Below are 25,198 nucleotides of genomic sequence, written 5' to 3'. Positions count from 1 at the left end.
GACATTTTTTTTCTCTGTATTAGAAATACTAAATTTATTTCTAACTTAAATTATTATTTTTGATAGTTTCAAATTCTAAACCTTGATAATACTGTTCATCCTTACACTTTATTTAATATCGTTTAGTTAATATACATTTTACTATATAAAATACATAACTTGCATAGTTGATTATTAACGTATATTTTAAATTATCTTTAATTATATTTTCATTTAAAATAATTAATCAAAAATCAAATTTAAAAAAAATTGCCAACTTAATAAATAAAATAAATAAATATAACCTAATAATCACTTCTTTTATTGTTTTGAAAACAAATATAAACTAAGTACTTATAGTTCAGTTCATCTAATACTTAAATTATTTCGATTAAAAACCTTAGTACATTTATAAATTGAACTAGACTTTGTTGGTATTTATACATTGTTTAATATTATTTAAATATTTTTAAGGTAAGCAAAAGATTAAGTATATAAATTAAATTGTAATAGTGTATTACATAGAACCTTTAATTATAAATAATGTTAATGGACATCGTTAAAATATGAGATGTGCAAGAAATATCAAGTGACTGAATTGTGAAAAAAAAATTAAAACCGTTAATTAAACAAGTAATAGTTTACTGCATATAATATAGTTATAATGTTAATTAAACAATTAGCTTAAAAATATGATTAGTTAAAATAAATAATCGTAAGTATTTGCTTAAATCTAAAATTAATCTTTCTATATTTTTTTATTTTATTCAATACTCAATTTATACATTGTATTTGTATTTTGTATTTACGTGACATATAGCTGTCTATACACAAAACTGTTGTTTCTGAATATTGTAAAACAAAATAAACCTATCTAATCGTTTATGTTGGCATTTGTTTCTAAATCTCTCCCGTTATAAATAATATAAACCTCGCGTCATATTTCGTGTGGTGGAGTTTGGACATTTTCTCTTATTAAAGACCCTTAACCCTCCGCCACCATTCTGTTGTGCTTTACAAATAAAAACGCTCTCTTGAATAATAGTTCCGGCCTGTCATCTTCAGAGCACTTGCCAGGCTATTATCATACGCAATACACCTCCGAACCCTTCTTTGCACTTAACTAAAAAACAAAACAAACGGTAAGTGTACAAAATCATTGTTTTTACAAAGAGGATTTAAAATGAAATTATTCTCACAACTAAGAATGATTTTTCGTTGTATTTTATATTAAATCTCACATTACTGGCGTTATGAATAAGTTACTTTATGTGTGGTTACTGGTTAGAGAAGTTTATAAAAATAAAAAATAAAAAAATAAGAGTAATAAATAGTAAAAATAAAATCTAGTTATATAAATCGTTCGGTTCGGTTGTATACATGAGGGATTTTAATTTCCTGAACGTCGTGTAATCTATAAAAGGGTCAACGAACAGATTTCATCAGGTGAAGTAATTTGTCCCCTAGCTCCGGGAATTGCATTTGTATGGTTGTGCGTGTGTGTTTAAACTGAATGGGAAGAGAGGTGAGGGATTCATTTACTCGACTTTGGCAACATGACAAAAGCGTACATGGAGTGCAATTTAGACGTTTGGATGACAAACGCCCATCAAAGCCAGTTGCCGGATGTGCCCTCTGTGTTAATTCCTACTAATAATATCATTCCGACGTCATTCGCAATGGTTGCGCCTTTAACGATTTTTTTATTTATGTCCCTTTAAACACCACGAGCTGTCATAGTATGTGCGATATAGATATTTACTTTAGTATTCCCTCCACTCATATATGATGATTTGTGAATAAAAAGCGTAGTCTGCTGTCAAGAGTGAACTAGGAACGAAATTGTATTTTTGTTTTGTGTTTATTTCTATACGCTGTTAAAAATTCTTATACTTGGAATAGTATTTTATTCTATTATTAATATTATGGACATATTATGACGTATCGTTTGGAATTGTTTACCTTTATTTCTACTTTCGTATACAATGTAATATATATTATTACGTTTATAATACGTAGTAGAAAATACGGCGATATAAATGGGATGTGTTAAAATGTGTTATAAAATATACCTAAGCTATATGTAACAAGCAACATCTAGGTTACTTCTATTTCGTTTTTTTTTTCTTAGTGTGATGTAGTAGTTGTATCAAATTGTGTCGAAAATATCAATAATCCCATTTTTCTTTTCTAGTTTAGTTTTTTTGTTTTATTTTTTTTAGCAAGAGGGGCAGTGCTTCGATCCATCGCTGGCTTTAATATATTATATCATACTATGTAGGGTGTCCTAATTTATAGTCCTTCGTCCGGTCCGGATGGTATTTGAAATCCGTATTCTGTGATAATGCATAATCAAATGTCATAATTTATAACTATCATTATATAGTATTATAACTATTATTATATACCTACCGATTACTATAATACAATGTTATTAGTTAATGTACAAAAACTCAAAATTCCGTTATAACAAAAGTACTTTGAATTCTTTGACTTAGAAAGCACTAAATTTATTAAAAAGTATTATTAATTATTATTTAATCTATCCTATTTCTATATTATATCTATATTATATACATTTTATTGTGTCATGGTTTAAAATAAATGAAATAATTTTTATGAAAACACCATTGATGAGCATATTGTCCCTTTTTCTATTATTTCAAACATTTCACTATCAACAACCATATTTACTTCAATTCTTTGTTTTCCTATTCTTAACGAAAAAAACAACAAATTATCGTTATCTATAATGAAAGTTTCATCAAAACTTTTTAATTTGTATCAAAAAGTATTGAAAAATCGATTTATTACTTACATAATTCTTATTTTTAAATTTACATATATATGGTTATTTTAAATTATATATGTTTGAAATATACCTAAACTTAAAATTATTTATTATTTAAATTATTATACATTTTGTTATATTGCCTCTATAATTTTTATATACCTATGTATTATATTTATGTATATTCATATTTATATATATATATTATTTAATCTAACTTTTTTTTATTATTATATTTTTTTGCTTTTTTTTTATTCTGTCTCTAATTAGTATTGGATTTTTTGATGACAAATAATTAAACGTACTTCCGTTTACATTATTATTATTAGTTCTATTTGTATATACATGGTTTAAAATCACATTATTTTTTTTTTTTTTTTTGGTTGAGCTAGCTGATATTGTGTTCTGGTTGAGAGCTTCCGAATATTGGAAATTCTTATCTGTCTCTCTCATATGTACGATATTTGGATATAACTTAAAAACATAACATATAACATATATAACATATTTCCCCGTATAGGGGGGGGGGATTAGCAATTAGTATATTTTATTAAATAGATAAGTAATAATGGTTTAGTTATGTTATATTTATACATTTTAATATATTAGAAAACTGAAGTTTATTAACAGAAACGATTATTATTCATTTAATCTTAAAGTTCAATTTTACATTTATATTTTTAGACTGGAGTTCTGGTCTTGGTGATCAAGAACGAGTTAAACGGCAGTTATCTGTGTCATCTGATTCAAAGCTGCTGGACGAAGCTATATGCGAGGAAACGCGTGTTATACTAAGACCTAAAAAACCTCCTAGGCCTAAATCAGAAGTGTTCCTAAACCAACCCAACCACAGACGAACCAAACGGTATTCGGCATTTGGGGTGTGTATTTACTATTTGACTTAATATGTATATATATATCATATATTTATGCGTGTAATCCATCGCGAGTTGAAAGTAAAGTACTTTAATCTACCCCCTCATTTTTAATAAAAAATAAAATTCAGTTTTGTTTTGAACACTAATGACATTTCTAACTTCATTCATTATAATATAGCTTTAAGCGGCCAAGAAATGTTAAATCATTTTATACCTCGTTATTATTTTTCCCTTTTGAATCTCGATTTCTTTCTTCCCTTTAAAATATGACACGTAACTTTAACGTTCACTATACCCGAGAAATATTAAAATCGCTTTCAGACGATGCTTCCTATATAATGCAGTATTGTTTTTCATTCAATGTATCTTGAATTTCTACCTTTTGTTTTTTTTTTTATTCAGGGAGATTCTCCTTTTGGAAAATCTGAGGCGTACATAAAATTAGATCCGCTTGGTGAAGGTTCCTATGCTACCGTGTTTAAAGGGTACAGTAAGTAAGTACAACAAATTAACTAAATAACGTATATATACTAAACATATATTTTTAAAACAGTAAAAACTTTATTGTACATTTAAGATGAATTGAATTAAAAATAGTTTTGAGTATCATTTATAATAAATTATACATTATTGAATAACATTTACTGCATTGATTTTAAATATTTAAATAAATTATTAATTAATGAAATAGCTAAGTCTATAATATTAATGATAATTATATAATTTAAATTATTGTTTGTTTGTTTGTTTTTTTTTTAAAGATATCAGAATTTTTATTAGCAGACAGTATTTAGTTTACCCTAAATCCGTGAAACCGTAATCGTTAATATTTACAACTTCTTTAAACCATAAAATATATTGAATTTTATAGTTTTATATTTAATTAAATAAAATTATTTTCTTAATAGATTTTTAAAATTTTCCATCATATACATGTATTTACATCTATTACCTATATTAAAAAGATAAAATAATTGTTTAAAGGTACAATATTCAGCGAAACTATCTTCAGTCATGATAATTCAAATTTTTAATTAAATAACAAGTTACTGTGGTGGTTAAAAATAAATATATTTATAATGTTTATGAAGATAAAATGGTAGGTACCTTGTAAACAAAATGTACTGTTCTGTGTTTAAATACGTATGTGTACTAAAATTTTCACGAGTATTATATGAAGAAAAATTGATAGAACATTTTTATAGTTTTTTCATCGTACCTATTTCCGTAAATAGAAGTTACCAAAAGTTTAAATAATAAAAATAAGTCAACAATGTTCTTTGGAAGCACATTTTTTCCATAAAGGAACATCGTGTACCTTGCGAACCTATGGTTTGTGTGTCTGTGAAAATTTAAGAAACGGGAAAATGCCTGTGTTCTGGTATTTATATTAGGGTATTATAAATGTATTATATACTTATAAATTATAATACTATTAAGAACATATATATATATATTATATATTAAACATGTATACATGGTTTATATGGTTTTCAATGGGTTCTGTATGAATTTGGTTTATATAATTTATACTATTATGTAGTATTGTAGTTGTTATATAATCCGATCATATATCAGGGACTCTGGTGTTTGTGAATTACTGATTTGAGTTGTTATATAATATAAATATTATATATGTTATACATATATATTAACTCATAAGTACATTTTCCGCTGTTTTGCTGACAGTAATTAATAACTGATAATTTACCTTTTTTCAAGTTTGACCAATCAAGTCGTCGCGTTAAAAGAGATAAGACTTCAGGAAGAAGAAGGTGCACCTTTCACGGCGATCCGTGAAGCTTCGTTGTTGAAAGAACTGAAGCACAACAACGTGGTCACTTTACATGATATTGTGCACACACGTGAAACACTTACATTCGTTTTCGAATACGTAGTAAGTCTTAAATATATTCATTTTTACAATATCTCTGACTTTAACTTAACTATATTTTTGTAGTTACCATCTATTATTATGACATATTATTCATTATATATTTAATTTTTAAAAAACTTTAATTTATTATACTTTACTTTTTTTTTTAAATTATGTTTTTTTTAAATATTTTCTATTAATTTTTTTTGTTATTTTGGCTATTTCTTAATAATATTTTAATACTAATATAATACATCTTTAAACTTGAGTACAGTAATAATGTTCCTTTATGAATTCAAAACGACAGTGAAATGAATAGGTATTGATCTAAGAGTAAAATATTGTTATTTTCTCCCAAATAGTATTTACAAATAAAAACGATGTTTGATAGTTTGTTTAATGTTTATATTTTAAATGATCTTTACTACTGTTTATATTTATATGAATAGAAATAACTATATATCTATGCTAACAAAAGTTAAAGTGTAGGTTTTATATACGTGTGACTATTTCGAAAGTAATTTCATTATACTATCATGATATCCTTAATTACTATTAAATGGTTTCTATAATAGGCGCAGACGCTAAAAAAAAAATAAATTCTTTCTATAATAAATGTTTATTTAATTTGATTATACTCACTCGTAATGCATCCATTATACTGTAAATTCTTATGAGTCATAAATCTTGGCTACAATATAAAACAATGAATAATTATAATTTGTATTTGATTTGTCTTCAATGATATTATTTTTAATGACACTATACAATTATAGAGTTATTCAAATGCACTATTATTTTAATGTTTTATTTGTATCTTAAAAATATTTTTATATTAATTTATTTTAAATGAAAAACTTATCATTACCATAGTCAAAATTTAGTTGAATTTAAAATCAATTTATTTATGACTAGATTTTTAATACAAAATATTATGATGCCCTCTTTTTAAAATTAAAAATGTAAACTATACAACTAATTGAAAGATTAAATAATCAATTTTAATTATTTCTCTAAAATTCATAAGTATAATATAATGATTAATGGACACAGGAACAAACAACTAAAAATGAGATATAATAATATGAAAATGTATTAATCTTGTTATTATTATTATAGCATACCGATTTGTCACAATATATGGAAAGACATTCAGGAGGTCTTGATTATTCAAATGTACGACTATTCATGTTTCAATTATTCAGAGGTTTAGCATATATCCATCAACGCCGTGTACTTCACAGAGATGTTAAGCCCCAGAATTTGCTCATCAGTGAAATAGGAGAACTTAAATTAGCTGATTTTGGTAAGTGTAGTATTAATTAATTACCTACATAATAATAATGTTTACTTCTGTTTAGGTAAAAATGTTTACTATTATTATTGTTGTTGTTTAGGATTGGCTCGTGCTAAATCAGTTCCAAGTCATACATACTCACATGAAGTAGTAACGTTATGGTATAGACCACCAGATGTCTTACTTGGGTCTACAGACTATTCAACATCCTTAGATATGTGGGGTGTTGGATGCATATTTATTGAGATGATCACTGGTGTGCCTACATTCCCTGGAGTGCGTGATACATATGATCAATTGGATAAAATATTTAAGGTTAGTATACAATTGATGTATATTTATTAACTTTTGATGGTTCTAACTATGTTTCATAGATTTTGGGTACGCCCACAGAAGAACATTGGGAAGGTTGCACACATTTAAAAGGTTATAAAGAAGGAAGAGGAAAAATATTTATGTATCCACATCAAAAGCTTGGTCATGTGTTCCCTAGGTTGTATGACATAGCTGAAGGCGAAAACTTAGCTACATCATTACTTCAGGTATTAATTTATACGGTTAACTAACCTAATATGTTTATTGTTTATCAGTTCATCACTATGATAATATACATAATAGATTTAAATGTGTAACTGCAGTATAATTATATTACATGTATAATAAAAGAATTTTTTTATTATTATTTATTACAAACAAATAAATTGCAAAAAAATGTCATTACATCAATATCATCTTCATAAACATTTTTGTTATCAATTTACAATAATCAAAAAAAAAAAAAAAAAAAAATTGAATAAGTATTTATTACAAATAATTTTAAATATTTAACATGATTTTTATATAAACATTTTTTTTTTAAATATTACAATTGAGTTGGAATATATATCCACACATTCAAATACACTAATTTAATTTTCTTATAAAAAGTATTTATGTTAATATCAAAGATTAAATAAATTTAAATATTTATTTCAATTTTTGTGCTTTAAATTTAATGTTTCTTATAATGATTTTTGGTAAATAATTGTATAAATATTTAATGTTTTTACATTCTATGTAAGTATATTGTCAATGCCAGATTGGCAAGGTATCAGCCTATCGAATTTTAGGATTTCTAACGTTTGATTACTGCTACAGTTATTTTATGGTTTAATAATTCGATTCAATTATATTTTCTACTAATGTTTGTACTAATTTATCATTATTCTATTAAAAAAAAAAATATATTTAACGACCAAATACTCATAACTGTCCCATATTTTGAGTGACCCACTTAGTTTTACTCGGTAACTCGTCGGGCCAATCTGGCCCTGTATATTGTGTATATACAACTTTAATTGATAAATATTTATATAATTTATAACTAATTAAATTAATAAAAAATATTTATTATCTATACATTTTATTTAAATTGTAACTGATAATTTTGAAGTACACTACCTATTTGTATTTAGTTTTTTATTTAATATATAAATTTAATGTTAATAAAAAAATAATATTTTTTTTCAGCTTAATCCAGATTTGCGTATAAATGCTCCATCTGGTCTTAGGCACAAATATTTTCAATCGCTTCCCAAAGCTATATATGATCTTCCAGATGGTCAGTAAAATATTTATGGGATTTAAAAAATGAATTTTAACTAATAGCATTTTTATACTTTCAGAGGTGTCTGTTTTCAGTGTGAAGGGCGTTCATCTGAGTCATGAATCAAGAACTACGTTCAAGTGTTAAATGTTTTTTTTTTTTCTAGTAATTCTGAAGTTATTACTAATTATTAGCTCAATAAAATTAAAATAATAATATTATATTTAAGTATAGTTGTTTACCAGAAACATTGAGTTGTGCGGCCCAATCGGGGCTTTACGCGTCTCGGCTGTTTAGCCATTTTGCTGTGATGATGATTATTTTATATTTCCTATATTCATACTTATAAATGTTAGTATATCAGTGTTGTAAAGGGCTTCTAGAATGAAAAAAATTTAAATATTTAAAAAAAAAAACAATCAGTTTTATTACAATTATACACTTATTAAAAATATGAAAAAAAAGAACAAAGAGGAAATAAGATAATATAAGATATGTATTTTTAGGGCGATAATAATTCTTCTGTGTTTACTACTTATGCAGTTTTCACTACTAAAATATTAGTATTTAAGGCAAATGAAATTGCTCAACAAAGTGGGGGTCAACTGTATAACAATCTAGTTACATACAATATGTATACTTACACATACATATATTTGTAATAATAATATTAAACATTAAATTTAAACTGAACAAAATAACTTAAATACTATCCCCACATTCGCTTTGCCGTCCCTTGAACGTCCACTTAATATAAAATTAATGTGTTTAAAAAACATTCCTAAAGTTGCATCAATTACAAAATGTTCCCCTACGATTATATTTGTTTTTGAATAGTGTATTTTACATTTGTCGCTTGCCGTCCAATTGGTCCGTCAAAGCAAAATATTCCTCTAAACATACTTTATTTAGCCGATAACTTAAACAACATTTTCAAGATGACATCAGGTCTTTTGTTATTGTTAAACTATTATATAATAGTTAATGATCCGCGTACATTCATTTATATTAATGGTTGTGTTTTTAAACACATAATATTGTATTAACTTTATGCATTTTACATATAATATACCTTTTATAATATGTTTCTTTTCTTTTCTTTTCTTTTTTTAAATATTTATTTTATATTCAAATAAAATTTATACAAAGGTTGAGTTAAGAAATACTAGAATTAAATCAAAATGTTGATTTAACCAAAAGATTGATGTACAATTTATATTTTAATGTATTTTTTTTATAGTTTTAAAAATCATAACACAATTTTATTTTAATTTTATTGTTATGGTATACTCAACATTTTTATTTTTTAAATTTAAATTTGTATAACTCAACCTTCTTAGGTACTTAGTAAATCTTAGTTCATTCAATATATTATTTAAATATATAAATATATTTTTTTTTTCATACTAATTTCGTTGTCTCTCTTAAAAAGTAGCGAATATATTAGCGGCTAAATATTATATTAACGAATTAATAGATTGTAAATGATGACATCTTATGTATGATAGATATTTCACTGTGTCCTAAATTTTGCACACGCTAGTGAGATAACCAATTTCTGTCACTAATGAAGTCAATTAATTTATTGTGAATGATAAAGTTGCGTACTTAATTTTTTTTTTTTTTCTATAAAACATATTTTGTACGCAGTTTTCTTTAATGAAACATTTAAGGCAATATATGTGGATTTCAACTGTGATTGTAAATCATTGTGTTATATGTTAACAATTGTAACAGTTTAGTAAAATTTGTGTAATTTATTAAAAAAAAAAAAAAAATGTTTATGATGTCCTTGCCGTATCATTCTCCCGCCCATTAAACTACTGTTTTGTCTATATTTTAATATATTGTCATAATAATAATAGTTTATTTATTATTATTAATGTAATATATGTATTCTATGTGACAATTATTATTATTATTATTATTATATTATTACGATGATTTTTATTATTATTATTTATTTATTTTAGGACTGTTAAAAAAAAAAAAAAAACGGGTGTAAATAGAATTATTATCATAACTTTGTCATTTATATAGTTTGTTTATATATTATATTTGTTTAAAGACTTTATATTGTAGAACGACTCATTAAATGTAAAAAAAAAAAAAAAGAAGAATTAAATAATAAATTATAAAACAACAAATTTCTCAAAACAAATATCAAGTTTTCTTTTATTTACTACCAACTAAACATTTATATTTTATTTAACCCCTAACACACAAGTAAAACTAATTGTGCCACTTTGTATGTACAAATGATAATTCATCATCACACGTCAAATGGATTGGAGATCATATGTTGCCATTGACAGCTCGTCGGAATCACGTAAATGGCCAAGACGTCAATATGTATGCAAACAGCAGTAAGAACAAATGTTTTTTGTTTAGGTCTGTAACAAATAATAATTATCAAATTAAAAATTAAATATTGGTGGTTACATAGTCAAGTTAACAGTTATTATAATTTTAAACATTGGATTGTGTCTATAATTAGATATTTTAACCAAATATATTTTGTCATTATGTCAACAATGTAAGGTTGATTCCTAAGAATATGGTTTTTCTCAGAGTTTGTAGCTTAGTATGATGCACCCAATATAAAATATGTTTGCCCACATCAACTATTTTTTAGTGAATGTGTAGGTTTTATGGGCTTGCCTAAATATTATAATTATACCAAGGCAATTTGGTGTTTACTAATTGCGGTCACTGTTTGCGCTTTTATAACTCAATAGTGGGATAAAAGTAGAAAAATAAATAAAAATGTCTTAAATATATTGTATTTTTATATTTCAAAAACAACAGTAATCGACTTCAGTTTAAGTTTAGTATTATAAATTTATAATTATCATATCGCCTTTTATGAAACAAACTACCACTGTGATGGTTGATAATCATTTAAGATTACTATACAGTATATTATATAGCATAAACTTATATAACATGGTATTTTATAGCTCTAAAGTCAACTCCAATATAAAAGCATGGAACTTGTACATACAAAAAAAAAAACCAATCTCCAGATTGGACTACTTAAAAACCGTGGGCTTCAAATTTCAAATTAATTTTTTTAGGTATACTTATTATGATATTATATTAATTTAAACTAATATATAATTTCAATTCTAAATTTTTTAACTCATTTATTATCACTGTAAAAGCTCAGTCTTTGTTCTGTAACTGCAACTTAGATATTACCTACAATTGCAGTGACCGCAACTAGTATGCAGCCAGGCAATTATCGTATTCTCTAACAAGTCTTATGGTAATGTCACACTCACATGAACTGCAACTTATCTTGTGAAAAGTTTATCATATAAAGCCAAAGTAATTTAAACCATAAACAGTTGGAATCTACCAATAAACAATTATTGAAAACCTTTTTTTAATAAATTAATTTGTATATTTTATTGGAATAAATATTTATGTAGGTACATAAGATTTAGAGCACCTAGGTAAACAGGTATTCAGGATCATTTGTAAGTAGGTTACGATAATAGAAATAATTGAATAATAAAAAAAAAAATTTAAAAATCGTATTTTTGTAAACAAATACTATATTATTTTAAATTAAAATTAAACAGTTAAGTATTCTTGTGTACTGTACAGTTTGAACGAAATACTATTATACATTTATATACATAATAGTATTGCCAATGATCATATGAAACATAAAGTCGAATTAATATCGTCACTCAAATGTAATAGATATATCATATATGACATGATGCATTGTAATAAATAACGTGATGACAGACTGAAAGTTGGAAATATATCAAATGATTGACTTTGGACTCCGCGAGTGACATTATATAATATGTATATTATATACCTATCCACCTAATATATAGCTTGTTGTTAAAATTTTAAGTTGCCTGTATAATAGCATCACTACCTACATGCGTCTACTGTGGATATTAATATTGTGGCTCCGCGAGTAAATCATGTAATATTAGATGTGGTAAAAGGCTTAAGTCCGCTGCAGTACCTACTCCAAAACTAGGTATTGACTTGGTAGATACCTATATTCTATAAATTTATAAAAAAATTATACATATATATATTTGAATTATAATTTAAATTTGGGCCATTTTAATAGTTAATATGATATAAAAAATAACTAAATGTATACTATTGTAATTTTTAATAATACTTTCAAGCCAGATGTCAAAAATGATTTTATGGAAATTTAGTAGGTAATAACATATGAAAGTAAAAGATAATAAATTGTTATAATAGTTTATACAGTTTTCCAAACGGTTTTATTTTTTAGTATGATATATTTTTAACTAAAAAAAATCACACTAGCCCAATTATTCTTAGTTCTAAAATCATTTTTAAATAAATAGAAGATTTACAAAGACAAGGCAAGACTTCTTCGCCGAAAAACAGTATTTTTAATGGGGTCCTCTAAGGTAGGTAGTGATCTAGCACCCAACTTGTAAAATATCACTCGAACTCCTAACATACATACTATAAATAGTATAAGTCACATTTGTCAATGATACAACTATATTATTCATACATAATATTATTACAACAGTTGGATATCATTTGTAATATCACGTAAACCTCATTGAAGCTTAATGCAAAAATTAGTTGATCAAAATAAATGAGAGGAAGTCACCTTTTTTCTTTCGCTGCAATATAATAGTATGTACTTCGCAATCAAACTAAGCAATTTAATCAGTTCTCTCTCTCCAACGAAATATAATATTATATTGGTATTATATACTAGGAAAACGTTTCTTTTTCCCAAACTTGAGACTCCAACCTCAAAAACAAAAGAAAAATAATCAATATTACACTACGCTTTTTCCGATCTTTCTTGAAGTCCAAACCCAAAATTAAATTAAAAATACTTCTGTACAAAACCGTCATTATACCACACTGGTCATATGGTGTTCAAGTCTAGGGCCCGGCTAAACCCTCAAACATTTCGTCACATTCAAACGTTTCGAAATAAAACTCTTCATAACATGTATAATGCCCTCGGCGGTGGTAGCTATATTATGTTTTATGTATCATAATTTTTGACGAATCGAGGCACCGAGTCCTTCACAGCGACCCACAAATAAAAAATGAAAATGAATTCTCAAAACTGCATTATAGATGTTTTTTCCAAATGATATCCCTGATGAGCCTACTTGCGGATTCAAAAGAAACCGGAATCGTAACTTATTACTATGACAAAATAAATACAAAACTTTGCTCCTTCCTCTACATACTTAGATAATAATAATATACATACTCTAAAAGCCTAAACTATTATAATATGTGGTGTATTACCAATGGGCTATGAGTGTCTTTCTCTATCAAGTAATTTACGTTTCGAATGCATCTTAATATATATTTTAAATAAGCTATTTCATAAAAACTTATTGTACATAAAAATAATATGATGATAGGTACCTTACTTATTATAGGTTATATATATTATTAGGTCATATATAATATTATATGACATCTTTTTTAAAATTCTATAATATTCATATACCTAATGATTCTTTTTATAAATAGATTTTGATTACCAAGTTTCATTATAATATAATATAACATAATTTATAAAATATACCTATGACCCTAAGTGATATTGTAAAATATACCTAAGAAATAAAAAATAAAAATATATAACAACTGCAGTAATGTATAATTTTATTTTTGGTTGAAAGCAGATAGGTATCAGAGAAGTTGAGACTATACAAAGTAATGCTTTATAAATTACAGCTATACATCTATAAATAGGCTATAAGAAAAACGTATTTCGATAACTTTTAAAACACTACCTAATGATTAAAATTTCAAATATTTTAGTACCTATTCGTGGATGTTACAAATTTTATTTTTTGTTTTTAAATTAGGATTAGAATGTTTAGTCAAGTTTTGTATACGCAATACGCATATTGAATAAAAGAAATCCTAGAATATTTAATAAATGCACTTTTGTTATTTGACTACTATATTTGAATTTGAATATGTAGGTATACAGGGTGATAGAGATACCCTTAGTAAACATAATAATATTTAATAATACATTTCTAATTATCAAAATGTTTAAACAATATAATATTTAAAGACCATATTTTCAAATATCAAGTGGTTTTCTATGGGGACACGAACTTATTTTTAATGTAACTATAGATAACAAAAATATCGAAGTAACGAAAATATTTTCGCAACATTAGTTTTAAAAAAAATAGTTCTTATATTGTAATTTTAAAGAAATAATCATAAATACTTATCTATTTAATTTTAATATTTATATCATATATATTTTCTAGACTATATTTTTTATTATTATATTATTTTTTTCTTGAGCTATTTAATAGACATTTTAAATTGTTAACTTTTATTTTTGTTAATAACATGTTTGTTTATCGTTTAAAAAGTTAAAACTATTCAGTTTTTTATTTAAATCTTTATATTATATAAATATCGAAAATAAATTATATATTTGATGCAATTTGTATAATATATATTTGAAGTTTAAACATTTACCCTGTGGATATGCACCTATTAAATATTGACGTTATAAATTTATACCCATAATGGTTGTGTGCCTATATTATCGAACCGAGTACCGACTAATTTTAATTTGTAAATTTAGTGAATTCAATCAAAACCTGTTGTCGTTCACTATTTGTCAAGCCGTTAAAAAAAAAAAAAATAAACAAAACAAAACAAAACGTAAATAAATGTATGCAAGTACAATAATAATTAATTAAAAGTAATTATACGGGTGAAATCAAATAGAGCGTTTTCCAATAAAACGATTTTTTTAAGCTTTTATATTTACTCATCGTTTGGTTTTCATTTAATTATCATAATCATATCACGAGCTTTTTTTATAGCGTGCCCAATGAAATATATAGATAGGTACCTGCAGTTACACATAACAAATTGGCTGCGTTTATTTTTCATAGTAGTATTTTAAATAACGAAAACAATATGAAATATATATATAAATATATTATATATGTCACGGTGAGTGTACAAAAACAAAACGTATTGAATATGTCATAATATATAATATCGTATAGGTATAATATTATAATCATTAAAAATAATAAAATATTATGAGCTTTGCCGATGTCAAATTTCCAATATAAGTCTCATTAGTCCCCATACAATATGAACTTGTGTGCATTATAGTTTTTCGATTGATTTATAGTAAAACATCAATAATTTTAAAAACTATTACCGTTTTGGAGAACATTCTTTTACATAGTTTTCAGCTCTATAAAAATATTAACTATTAAGTAGGTATATCGAGTTATATAATCATGTACTCTACCCATCGAGTCCAGTGCGTACAGTGCGTATACTATATTTCAAATATACCTATCAAAAGGTTTATTTTTCATTAAGGGTCACCAATAATAATTTCAAATAAATATTACGTTTTATACACAGTATTCCGTTGAAATTGAAACAAATAATTTGTCTGGGTAATACTCAGTGTGTAGCCCCGTGGACCGCGGTCGTAGCTAATACATTATTTTATGCAAAATAGCCCGAAAGGGTTTGCGTATATATGCCTGTCAATGTACAAACGTATATTATAAGCTCTACCTATAAGCACTTAATGAAAAATTAATCCGATCCACTATTTATAAACTCAACTTAAATATTAGTATTAAAATATAAATCAAACGTCAATGATTTTTATCATTGAAAAAGAAAAAAACGTTTCTAGTTTGTAAATCGCAAATTAACTTTCATAAAATACAAAAAAAAATAATAATTAAAAAAATCCATTTTACAGTTTTAGGTAATATCTGCACAAGCAACATTATACCTAAAAAATGATCTTGAAATCTGGAAAACGGATTGATAAAAAACGATTTATCTTACCAGCTAAAATAAACTATGTGATAGTATATTTAATATAAAAACCGAGGAATTAGCTTTGGTGTATGGTAAGTGTGCCCTTACTAGATCAAGGAACGGAGGTTAGGGAAAGTTTAGCCGCGGGCTACAATGTGACGTCTTATTTTTATTTTTAGTATAAAAACATATCTGAATTTTTAAGAATTGACTTGAACACAAATGTATATTAAAGTTAGTATCATGCAATTATTATATATTTTAAATTAAAACGTGTTTTATAACCATCGACTAATAAATAAAAAGTAATATTTTGTTAATACTGTTACAATACTACAATGTACAAATAACTCTTAGGGGATAAACCACAACTTTCACAACTTATAAGAAATCTCGAATAACATTTTCAATAATGTTTTATACAAAAAAACAGTTTTATTATACATCAATTTAAAATTAAATCAAAAAGGTCAAGAAATTAAAATATCTATAAATATTACTAAAATATCTAAAATATTTCAAAAAACAAATGTCTAATAAATGCTAAAATTATTATTATTTTTTAAATATTTCAATTATCTAAAATTATTCATTAAAATGCGAAACGTTTTTTACTACGCCGTGTAGTTTTATTTTTAATGGTAATTTTTTTTAAACAATATTTTTATGAGAAACCTGAAAAACTATCACTCTGCAATGTCATAATATTAATGCTAAAATGAAAAAATGCGAATCGTGTCAACAGCAAATATATATGTTGACGTTGGATGTCATAGAAAAAATAAACAGTTTTAAAAATAATACATGTCATATTATAACTTAATAATTTTATTTACTATGATAATAAGTTCTGTAAAAAATAGTATTTATATATATTATTAGTTTATAGCACTCGATGACTTAACGCTTCTAAGCGGATACATTTAATTCCAACTTACATACCTATCTGCTACCTGTCAGCCATAATACGCCGATTGCGTGGTGAGGAGAATCCAGTCGCGGCATTTATAAAGGTACAATTATATATATGTGTGACCTATCCTTTTTAGATATGGAATTGCACTTTTTAAATTATCATAATAACAATTAAAAGATGCACGTGCTAAATTTATTTTTTTAAATTAAAAGGCGTACACCGCTCGGGTGTAAAAATTAATTAAAAAGCTGGTCGACACCACGATGACCTTTTTTCCATCAGTTCCGCGAGTAATGAAACATAGCGCGATCCAAAAATATTTACTTGTCAACAGACTTTCTTTCATATAATATTTGGTGTGTTATATCCACGAAATAAGCATTCTCGCACCAAAGAATTCGGGTGACCAATACTACAATTTCAATAATTATAATACACAAAATGTCTTATGAAGTATATCGTCCTTTATATTTTAAAAATGCAATTATTTTAATTCTATTATCTAGAATTTTTAAGTACATATCTGGTACACATAAATACAATATTTTAAAATACAGATATTTTTGTTTACTAAGTAAGAATTATCATGTGCCATAATATATGGTTACACTAATTCTTACTTTTTTCAAATGAGAACATCCTTTTTAGATTTTGAGCGGATCGATGAATGTATTGATTTTACAATAATCCGTGTTTACTTCGAAAAATGTTTCGATTTTAAACTTTGTAAGCGGTTCCTGATAGAAAATTGAGTTTAGTTGGTACTTTGGGGAGTTAAAAGTAAAATTTTCCAGTATTTTCCATAATAATTGGGAAAAACAAAAAACAAAAATATATGTGAATAAAACAAAGTTTTTTACGCTAAATCAGTTATTGGCAAAATTGATTCCCTTATTTTATTACAATTCAAAAACAAAAAAATTGTAGATACTTAAAATGTTTACCATTTTGTATTTTATAATTTTCTATACAGCATGTAATTTTTAAAATATATTTTGATTTATTTACATGTAAATATGAGGAATCTTCAAATTTTTTTTCTATACATATCAATAAAAAATTAATCGCACGGTTAATTCTTTTATAAATTTAATTAAATATCTCACATGACTTATTATTATATTTGTATAAAAATTATAAAAATACATCGACACAATTTTATTTATAGGAATTTGAAGTTCAAATTCGTATTAAATTTATAAAAATCATGAAAATGTACAAACTACATGCAAGTATTTTGTAGTAAAAAAATGTAAACATTTTTAAATTTGTATAGCTAAGGTATGAAAATGAAAATGTAATACAATGTTTCTCATAAGTTGTTAATACACGGAATAAAAGCTTAAAAAATATTTAACGATAGTAAACGTTGTTAATTATTTTGTTACAATTTAAAAACATTATTCGTGTGAATTTATTCGTACGAGTATGCCGATTACGCAACATTGATATCACCGTGTTCTGTGTACTTTATTCCGTGTACAAGTTATAATATAGGTACTTCGTTTATTTTTCGTTTCAGTGTCAAAACTTTTATCTATTTTCAAACTATCATTTACTACTTATGCCATTTCAATCGGACCTGACGTTCCTTCACAACGGCCAAATTAGAAATATATTTAATTGTTTTCTTTATTAATTATTAGAACTGAGGCGCTGCTTCCTCACCGTAGTTTTATCTCAACCAAAATGCATATACACTGATAGCTTTATCGCATTATCAAATAACACTCGTAACACATCAATAATATCTCGTCCGGTTATTTAGAAAACACGTATACAGAGCTAGTGGTCAAAATAGTATTAATAATTCTCCAACTACTAAAGCTGATCATAATATAATTAATGAATCGAGTTCTATACTCTATATAATAAAACAATGTTCCTCGATACTACGGTCTCCCCTATCAAAATAATAAGAAACATTATCTTCGACAAATCGCTATGCTATAATTTTAATTCACTGATAACTGAGAAAGAAACTATAGAAGCTGGATCGTCATAATTTATTATCAATTCGTTAGATCCTATCACTAATACTGAGTAATACACAATCGTTGTAATAAATTTTAAAAAAATGTATAAATGATGATGACCAATTCATCTGCAAAAGCTCTTTAAAAAGAATCAAACTAACCACTAATCTACGCCGAATGTCTACAGACCAATCGTCAAATTCTTACAAGACAGTAAAGTTCAGTTTCACACGTATCAAATTAAACAAGAAAGATAATTCAAAATCATTATCAGAAACCTACATCATTCTACCGAAATACAAAATATAAAAACATAACTATAGAAAAACTCAGTTTAAATAAATAAATATTAATAAAATATTATAAACAATTAGCTCCAAAAACATACGCCAAAATAAAAATTACCACTGTTATTTGTGAATCTTGAACCTGTTTCTAATAATCGTGATATATTTAATGTTGATTCCATCAATTACATTTATTATTCAAAAACAAAAATCAATGAACCTCGCGTTCGTAAAGAGTTAGTGTGCCTAAGATACCAAAATTATGGCCATACCTAAAAACAATGTAACCATCAATCCAAATGTGCCGGAAAAAAAATGTGCTAACGATGATTTAACTGAAAACTGCAATAAGACATTTACGTAAAAATATCCTACTTTAGAATGCGGAGTTAAAAATGCATTTTACCATTAAAAAAAAGTAAAACGATAAAAAAATATTATATTAATTTTATTATTTACCAAATTAAATTTTTGAAAATTAATAGATTTTTAAATAATAAGTATTTTACGATAAATTAATCATCTGGTATATAAAAATGTAATTAAATATATTAATATCGATTCGTTAAATTATTTTAAATAATATAATTACAATTTTTTCTTCTAATTTTCATGTTTTATATTTTATTCGATTGGCTATACAATTATAGTAGATACATAGTATTGGATTGGTACCTACTCAATGATTGTGTTTTATATATTACGTTGCTTATATATACGATGAAAATAATGCAAATCGTTCACTGACGGTATTATATTTACTTTTAGACTTATTTACAGCTAATATTTTATATTATGTATAAAAATGATTCCTAATAATTTTTACTTCTTACCCCGCTGACTAAATAGATTTTATTCTAAACATTCAGTAGAAATTCTCTCACCTAATTTCTCGTCGAGAGCGTAATATTTACAAAGACTATAAAATTGTTTACATAGGTATTATACATTATATAATTCGGTTTTACATTGTTAAGGTTGAACTGGCTTCAAAATTTCATAATAATATAAGATTTTTATTGTTAAAATAATAATCTATTACACTATTAAATTATCGTTGAATTACATGGAATTTACTATTTATATATTGTATCATTATGAGTGTATTTTGTACTTACCATGTTTAGTATGAATTTGTCATATGAATTAAATAGGGTTTTTTTATTTAGGAAATTGGTACTATAATATTATTATTGACACGAGTTATTAAAAATCAAATATCGAATACTATGTACATTGTATATGGTCTGCTTTAAATTTTAGAAAGACGAAATTTTTTTTTATACATTTCATTATTTTAAAGTTTTAGATAGTTTTTTTTTCATAATAAATAATTTAAGAATATTTTTGGCAGGCCCGTGAACTCATTTTAATTCGTGAATGTGCCTGGGAAAACGGTCAAAAAACGTTGCCGACCACTGCATTATGCAGTTAACAGTAACAATATTCCCATTTAAATTGTTGTCATATATTATATTATGTATTTACGGTAATAATTGAGTTTACATATAAGTTAAAACAAAAGTACGTATCTCATTTAAAATGTAGTATAATTATAATTAGCCAATCGATAGAATTTTCTCAGTATAATATAAATAACAAAATCAAAAAAAGTTTTGTGCGTATTTCGTGCTGTAGTAAATTGGATTTTTGTACACAATTGTACGTGGCGAGGCTCAAGAGGTAAAAAAAAAGAAATAATAATGCACTTGAATTAGCAATCATTCTGGGAAACTGAGTTTATGTATACGTAAAATTATATTTGAAAAGAATATCGCTATTATAGTTTATTAAATAAGAAAAGGCGGCAAAATGTAACCATTTTTTTTTTTTAATGCTTTATTTATATTTCAATCAACGCCAACGTAAAAAATAAATAAATGTGTCTTTTTTCGAAAAAAAACAATCAAATGTAATGTACATTATTTACTATGTTACAGTAATTATATTATTATTTCAGGCGAACGTTCCTATGTTAAAGTATATTAGACGTCCTTTAAAAAAAAAATCACGGAACAAGGGTACCTATACAAGACGTCATGTTTTTTACATTTATTTAACTTCAAAAGTATCTGACTACGTCCAATGGTAATATAATTTTTTTTTTCATTTTAATATATACATAACTGTATAATATATTAATTGTTTTTCAATAAATTCAACCTTCCTAGTTTGAACTTTTTTTTTAACATTTGAAGTAAACTTTCCAAATATAACTTGTACACTTCGTTAAGAACTAAAACAAAAAAAGGATATTAATTTTCACGTGATTCATCGAACCAAATAAAATAACCCATATTTATCTAGCAGAATAAATTAAGATGCATAAACTATATTTTATATATTATTCAGATACCTATAATACATACATTTATTTAAGTGTATTGTTGATATAGAACATCATAATGGAATACAATTTATTTTGGATTTTTTGTTGGTTTTTTTTTTATCAAGAAGTCCCTGCATTTTTTCTAACAGTTAAACGTATGATATTGTATTATTATTGAGAATATAAATTTTATTCGAATCACTATATGATGTAGCCTTTCGCATAACAACTTACTGTTGTTTGATATTTTAAAAATTTACAATAACCAAAAACGATCGACGTGTTGCATGTTAATCACATTTAATTACAGCTATAATTGCATTTTAGCCGTTCCCTCAATGACTGTAGAATTATAACAATCATTGATCATTGGTTTAATAAATATCAGACGTAGGTACAAAGGCGTTCCTATAGTACCGTTTGTGTGATGAAATAATTTATAGTGATGTTCTTTACATTTTAACTAGTTGCAAGTACCTACATAATATGACTTAACCATTATCTTGTGTGTTTTAATAATTATTTATAATTTATTGTTTCTGACGATAAATTTTAATTTTTGACTTATCGTGCCTTAACGCCACCTAGTTTTAAATATCCATAATATTACGATTTTCTTTTAGTCGATCAAAGAAGTCAGCAATCCGTATAGACGGTTGTTTTGTATAATATAATATTCTTGTTCAGAGTAGTTGGGCAGAGTTACCACGAATCGGCTTGTTCTGTACAGACCCACGGGATAACCGCATACGCATATATTATTACTATAAAAATTATACGTTGTTTTTTGTTAACGGGAACACTAAAGACTTAAAGAGTCTTTTTAAAATACAACTATTGTTAAGCGTTATACGATTTTCTAAACATGTGTTGATATTAAAGGTTAAGCACTTGGATCACGGTCGAGTGCCATTAATAGCGCTGTGTTTTATATGCGTACGCGTAACGGTTCGAAATCGTATTATAAATATGATATAATAATAATAATAATAATAGTAAACGATACAACGGGAAATCGGTTTTAATCTCACGATAACTTGCTAGCTCGATGATAAACATTGCCACTTTACATCATGCATCATAATTTAAATACGCGATATTATGTTTTAATGTGAAGTTTAATTTTGGATGTGTGTATACAATACGATATTAGAATGTCTAAGTACCCCATAATTTAGCACAGCCGGTTTCCACTCGAATTAGTCTCTCGAGTAAATCCTCGAGGTTAGAGGCTAAAACTTTTCACTCCTCTGCCCGTATGTTTAAATCAAATTGAAAATAATGGCTACTAAATTGAGTAATAAAACCTTTAGGTAGATACCTTATAATATACACGAGTATATATAGGCGCTACGAGTTGTAAAACTCTGTTTCCCGTTCCCCGCGAATTACGTATGCACGACGATTACATATTCGCCGTAGTATTAAAATTCATATAGAATTATAATATTATGTTGGTACATATTTTTCGTTTTTTTGAGAGCTACTACATTTACTGTTACATATTTTATAATGCAGCACGTCTTTACAATATTAACGAAATTCTGTCGTTATAAATAATATATTTTGTAAGACCGTACACGTATTATTATAGTTATAATTGGTTGTTATATATTATGCTATGGATAGATTATTCATATTATTCATATCATGATGATAATAATAATAATAATAATAATAATAATTGGCTTACGTTGCACGAATTTAAATTAATTTGTCTGTACAAAATAATAACATGATAATAATATACACGCGCGTAATATAAAGAACGCTGTTGCAGTAAACCGAATTGAAAATAAGATCGCGTAACCGTGTTTACTCGCGGTAAATATAAAAATAATGTTTGTATTATATTATTTTCAATAAGTGCGTTTCATAAATCAGTATGTTTTTCCCATTTATGTTTGTTCGATCGGTCTCGGAAACCCATTTCCAGAGGGTACATCAGGTGCTGTGCATTGCTATAAGTTTCTGAAATCGTGCGCACAGTTTCAAACGACAAAAACATTAGGAAAATGACGTCATTATAATGGAGCGAAAACTCGCGTTATATATTACATAAATACACACACACACACACACACACACACACACACACACACACACACACACACACACACACACACACACACACACACACACACACGCATACATACACACACACACACATATATATATATATGTATTTATTTATTATATATATATGATGCAGGTATCATGTATGATATGTCATTACATAAACACACGCGCAGAGAGTTACAGACTTACAGTCGAGTTTTTCGAGTAGCGAAAAAAAAGAAGTGGATACTCGAAAGCGTAAAAAAAAAAAAAATAAAATAAAATAAAAACTATTTAGTCGTTTAAGTTTTATTTATTTGTTTGTTTTTATGCGCTTTTCCTTTTTGCAATCGGATATTTTCCGGTGAAATGCGACAAAGGCTGTGAATTGTACGCCGTCAGACTCAGCTCATCTGTGCTTGGTCTGCTGACGATTGTTGGACGTATTATTATATAATTGGACTATACCATACGATTCGGACGACATGCAGTAAAGCACTATGCATTATTATACTCTACAAAAGCATACGCACAATGATAGATACTAATAAGAGTAATTACGATTTACATTTTTCCCATTATTACGATGTTGAGTTTTTTTTTTTAGTACTAAATATAAAATAGCGATCTCAAAAATAAAAATTATAATCTGCACGGAATAGCTATAAGTCACACTGTATGTTTGCGACATTACTGGACATAAGCTTATTAAGGTGGGCCATTTATTTTAAAAACGAATTACGAATTTTGTTAGTGTTGCTTGTGTCAAATTGGTGATTGTATAAGCAGTATAAAATCATTAATTATAACATACCTAATTTGGTATCTAATGTAATAACGCGTGAAAATAACTGAAATCAACTAGCAAATAATACTTAGCCTTAGTCCCGTAGGGGTTATAACAATTCTTCTCCTTTGACATTTTTTTCACTTATTTCAATTCTTATCGCATAATATTATATAATGTTTGAACTGCTTAATTCATTCGATCGTATTTAAAATGTAAGTTAGTAGACATATCGTTATAACGATGACTTCATGTGTATATGACACGCGGGCCGGAGCTTCCCTAAATGTTATAGACACTTATAAGTTTGATTTTTATTTTTGATATCGGCATGGTTGTATTTTCAATTGAAATGAAAGTAAAATCAAAAACATATTTGACAGTCTAAACATTATGCATGTTTTTGTATATATTATGTGGGCAGCACCACAAGCACCTACATAATGTAGGTAGGTATTTCGTATATTATAATCGTTCTCGGTAATAAACTCGATATCACGATAATGTAAGAACTAAAAGATATTGATCATAGCCATGCGCTATACAAGTTTGAACTTTAAATGTTCGATACAAAATTTATATAATTTAAATTTATTTATTTACTATACC

The 25,198-nt window shown here is 25.9% G+C and overlaps 2 protein-coding genes across 6 annotated transcripts in view; one reads left to right on the top strand and one right to left on the bottom strand.

The window, feature by feature from the left end:
• Positions 1–8,627, top strand: part of LOC132920052 (cyclin-dependent kinase 14) — a 47,402-nt gene extending 38,775 nt beyond the window's left edge. For all 5 annotated transcript variants that reach the window (XM_060982094.1, XM_060982093.1, XM_060982095.1 and 2 more), the window contains 8 exons: positions 3,455–3,651; positions 4,051–4,142; positions 5,371–5,545; positions 6,644–6,830; positions 6,922–7,136; positions 7,196–7,363; positions 8,331–8,421; positions 8,486–8,627. In XM_060982094.1, the coding sequence (XP_060838077.1) occupies positions 3,455–3,651; positions 4,051–4,142; positions 5,371–5,545; positions 6,644–6,830; positions 6,922–7,136; positions 7,196–7,363; positions 8,331–8,421; positions 8,486–8,553 (1,193 nt within the window). In that variant the 3' untranslated portion in view covers positions 8,554–8,627. The remainder of the gene's footprint in view (positions 1–3,454; positions 3,652–4,050; positions 4,143–5,370; positions 5,546–6,643; positions 6,831–6,921; positions 7,137–7,195; positions 7,364–8,330; positions 8,422–8,485) is intronic.
• A 1,870-nt stretch (positions 8,628–10,497) lies between these two features.
• The window catches only part of LOC132920054 (lachesin-like), a 118,130-nt gene continuing 103,429 nt past the window's right edge, over positions 10,498–25,198 (bottom strand). The window contains exon 8 of the mRNA XM_060982099.1: positions 10,498–10,799. Coding sequence (XP_060838082.1) covers positions 10,732–10,799 — 68 coding nt within the window. The 3' untranslated portion in view covers positions 10,498–10,731. The remainder of the gene's footprint in view (positions 10,800–25,198) is intronic.

Source organism: Rhopalosiphum padi, chromosome 2 (genome assembly GCF_020882245.1).
Source record: "Rhopalosiphum padi isolate XX-2018 chromosome 2, ASM2088224v1, whole genome shotgun sequence".
Lineage (NCBI taxonomy): Eukaryota > Metazoa > Arthropoda > Insecta > Hemiptera > Aphididae > Rhopalosiphum > Rhopalosiphum padi.
This window is presented reverse-complemented; position numbering and strand designations above follow the sequence as displayed.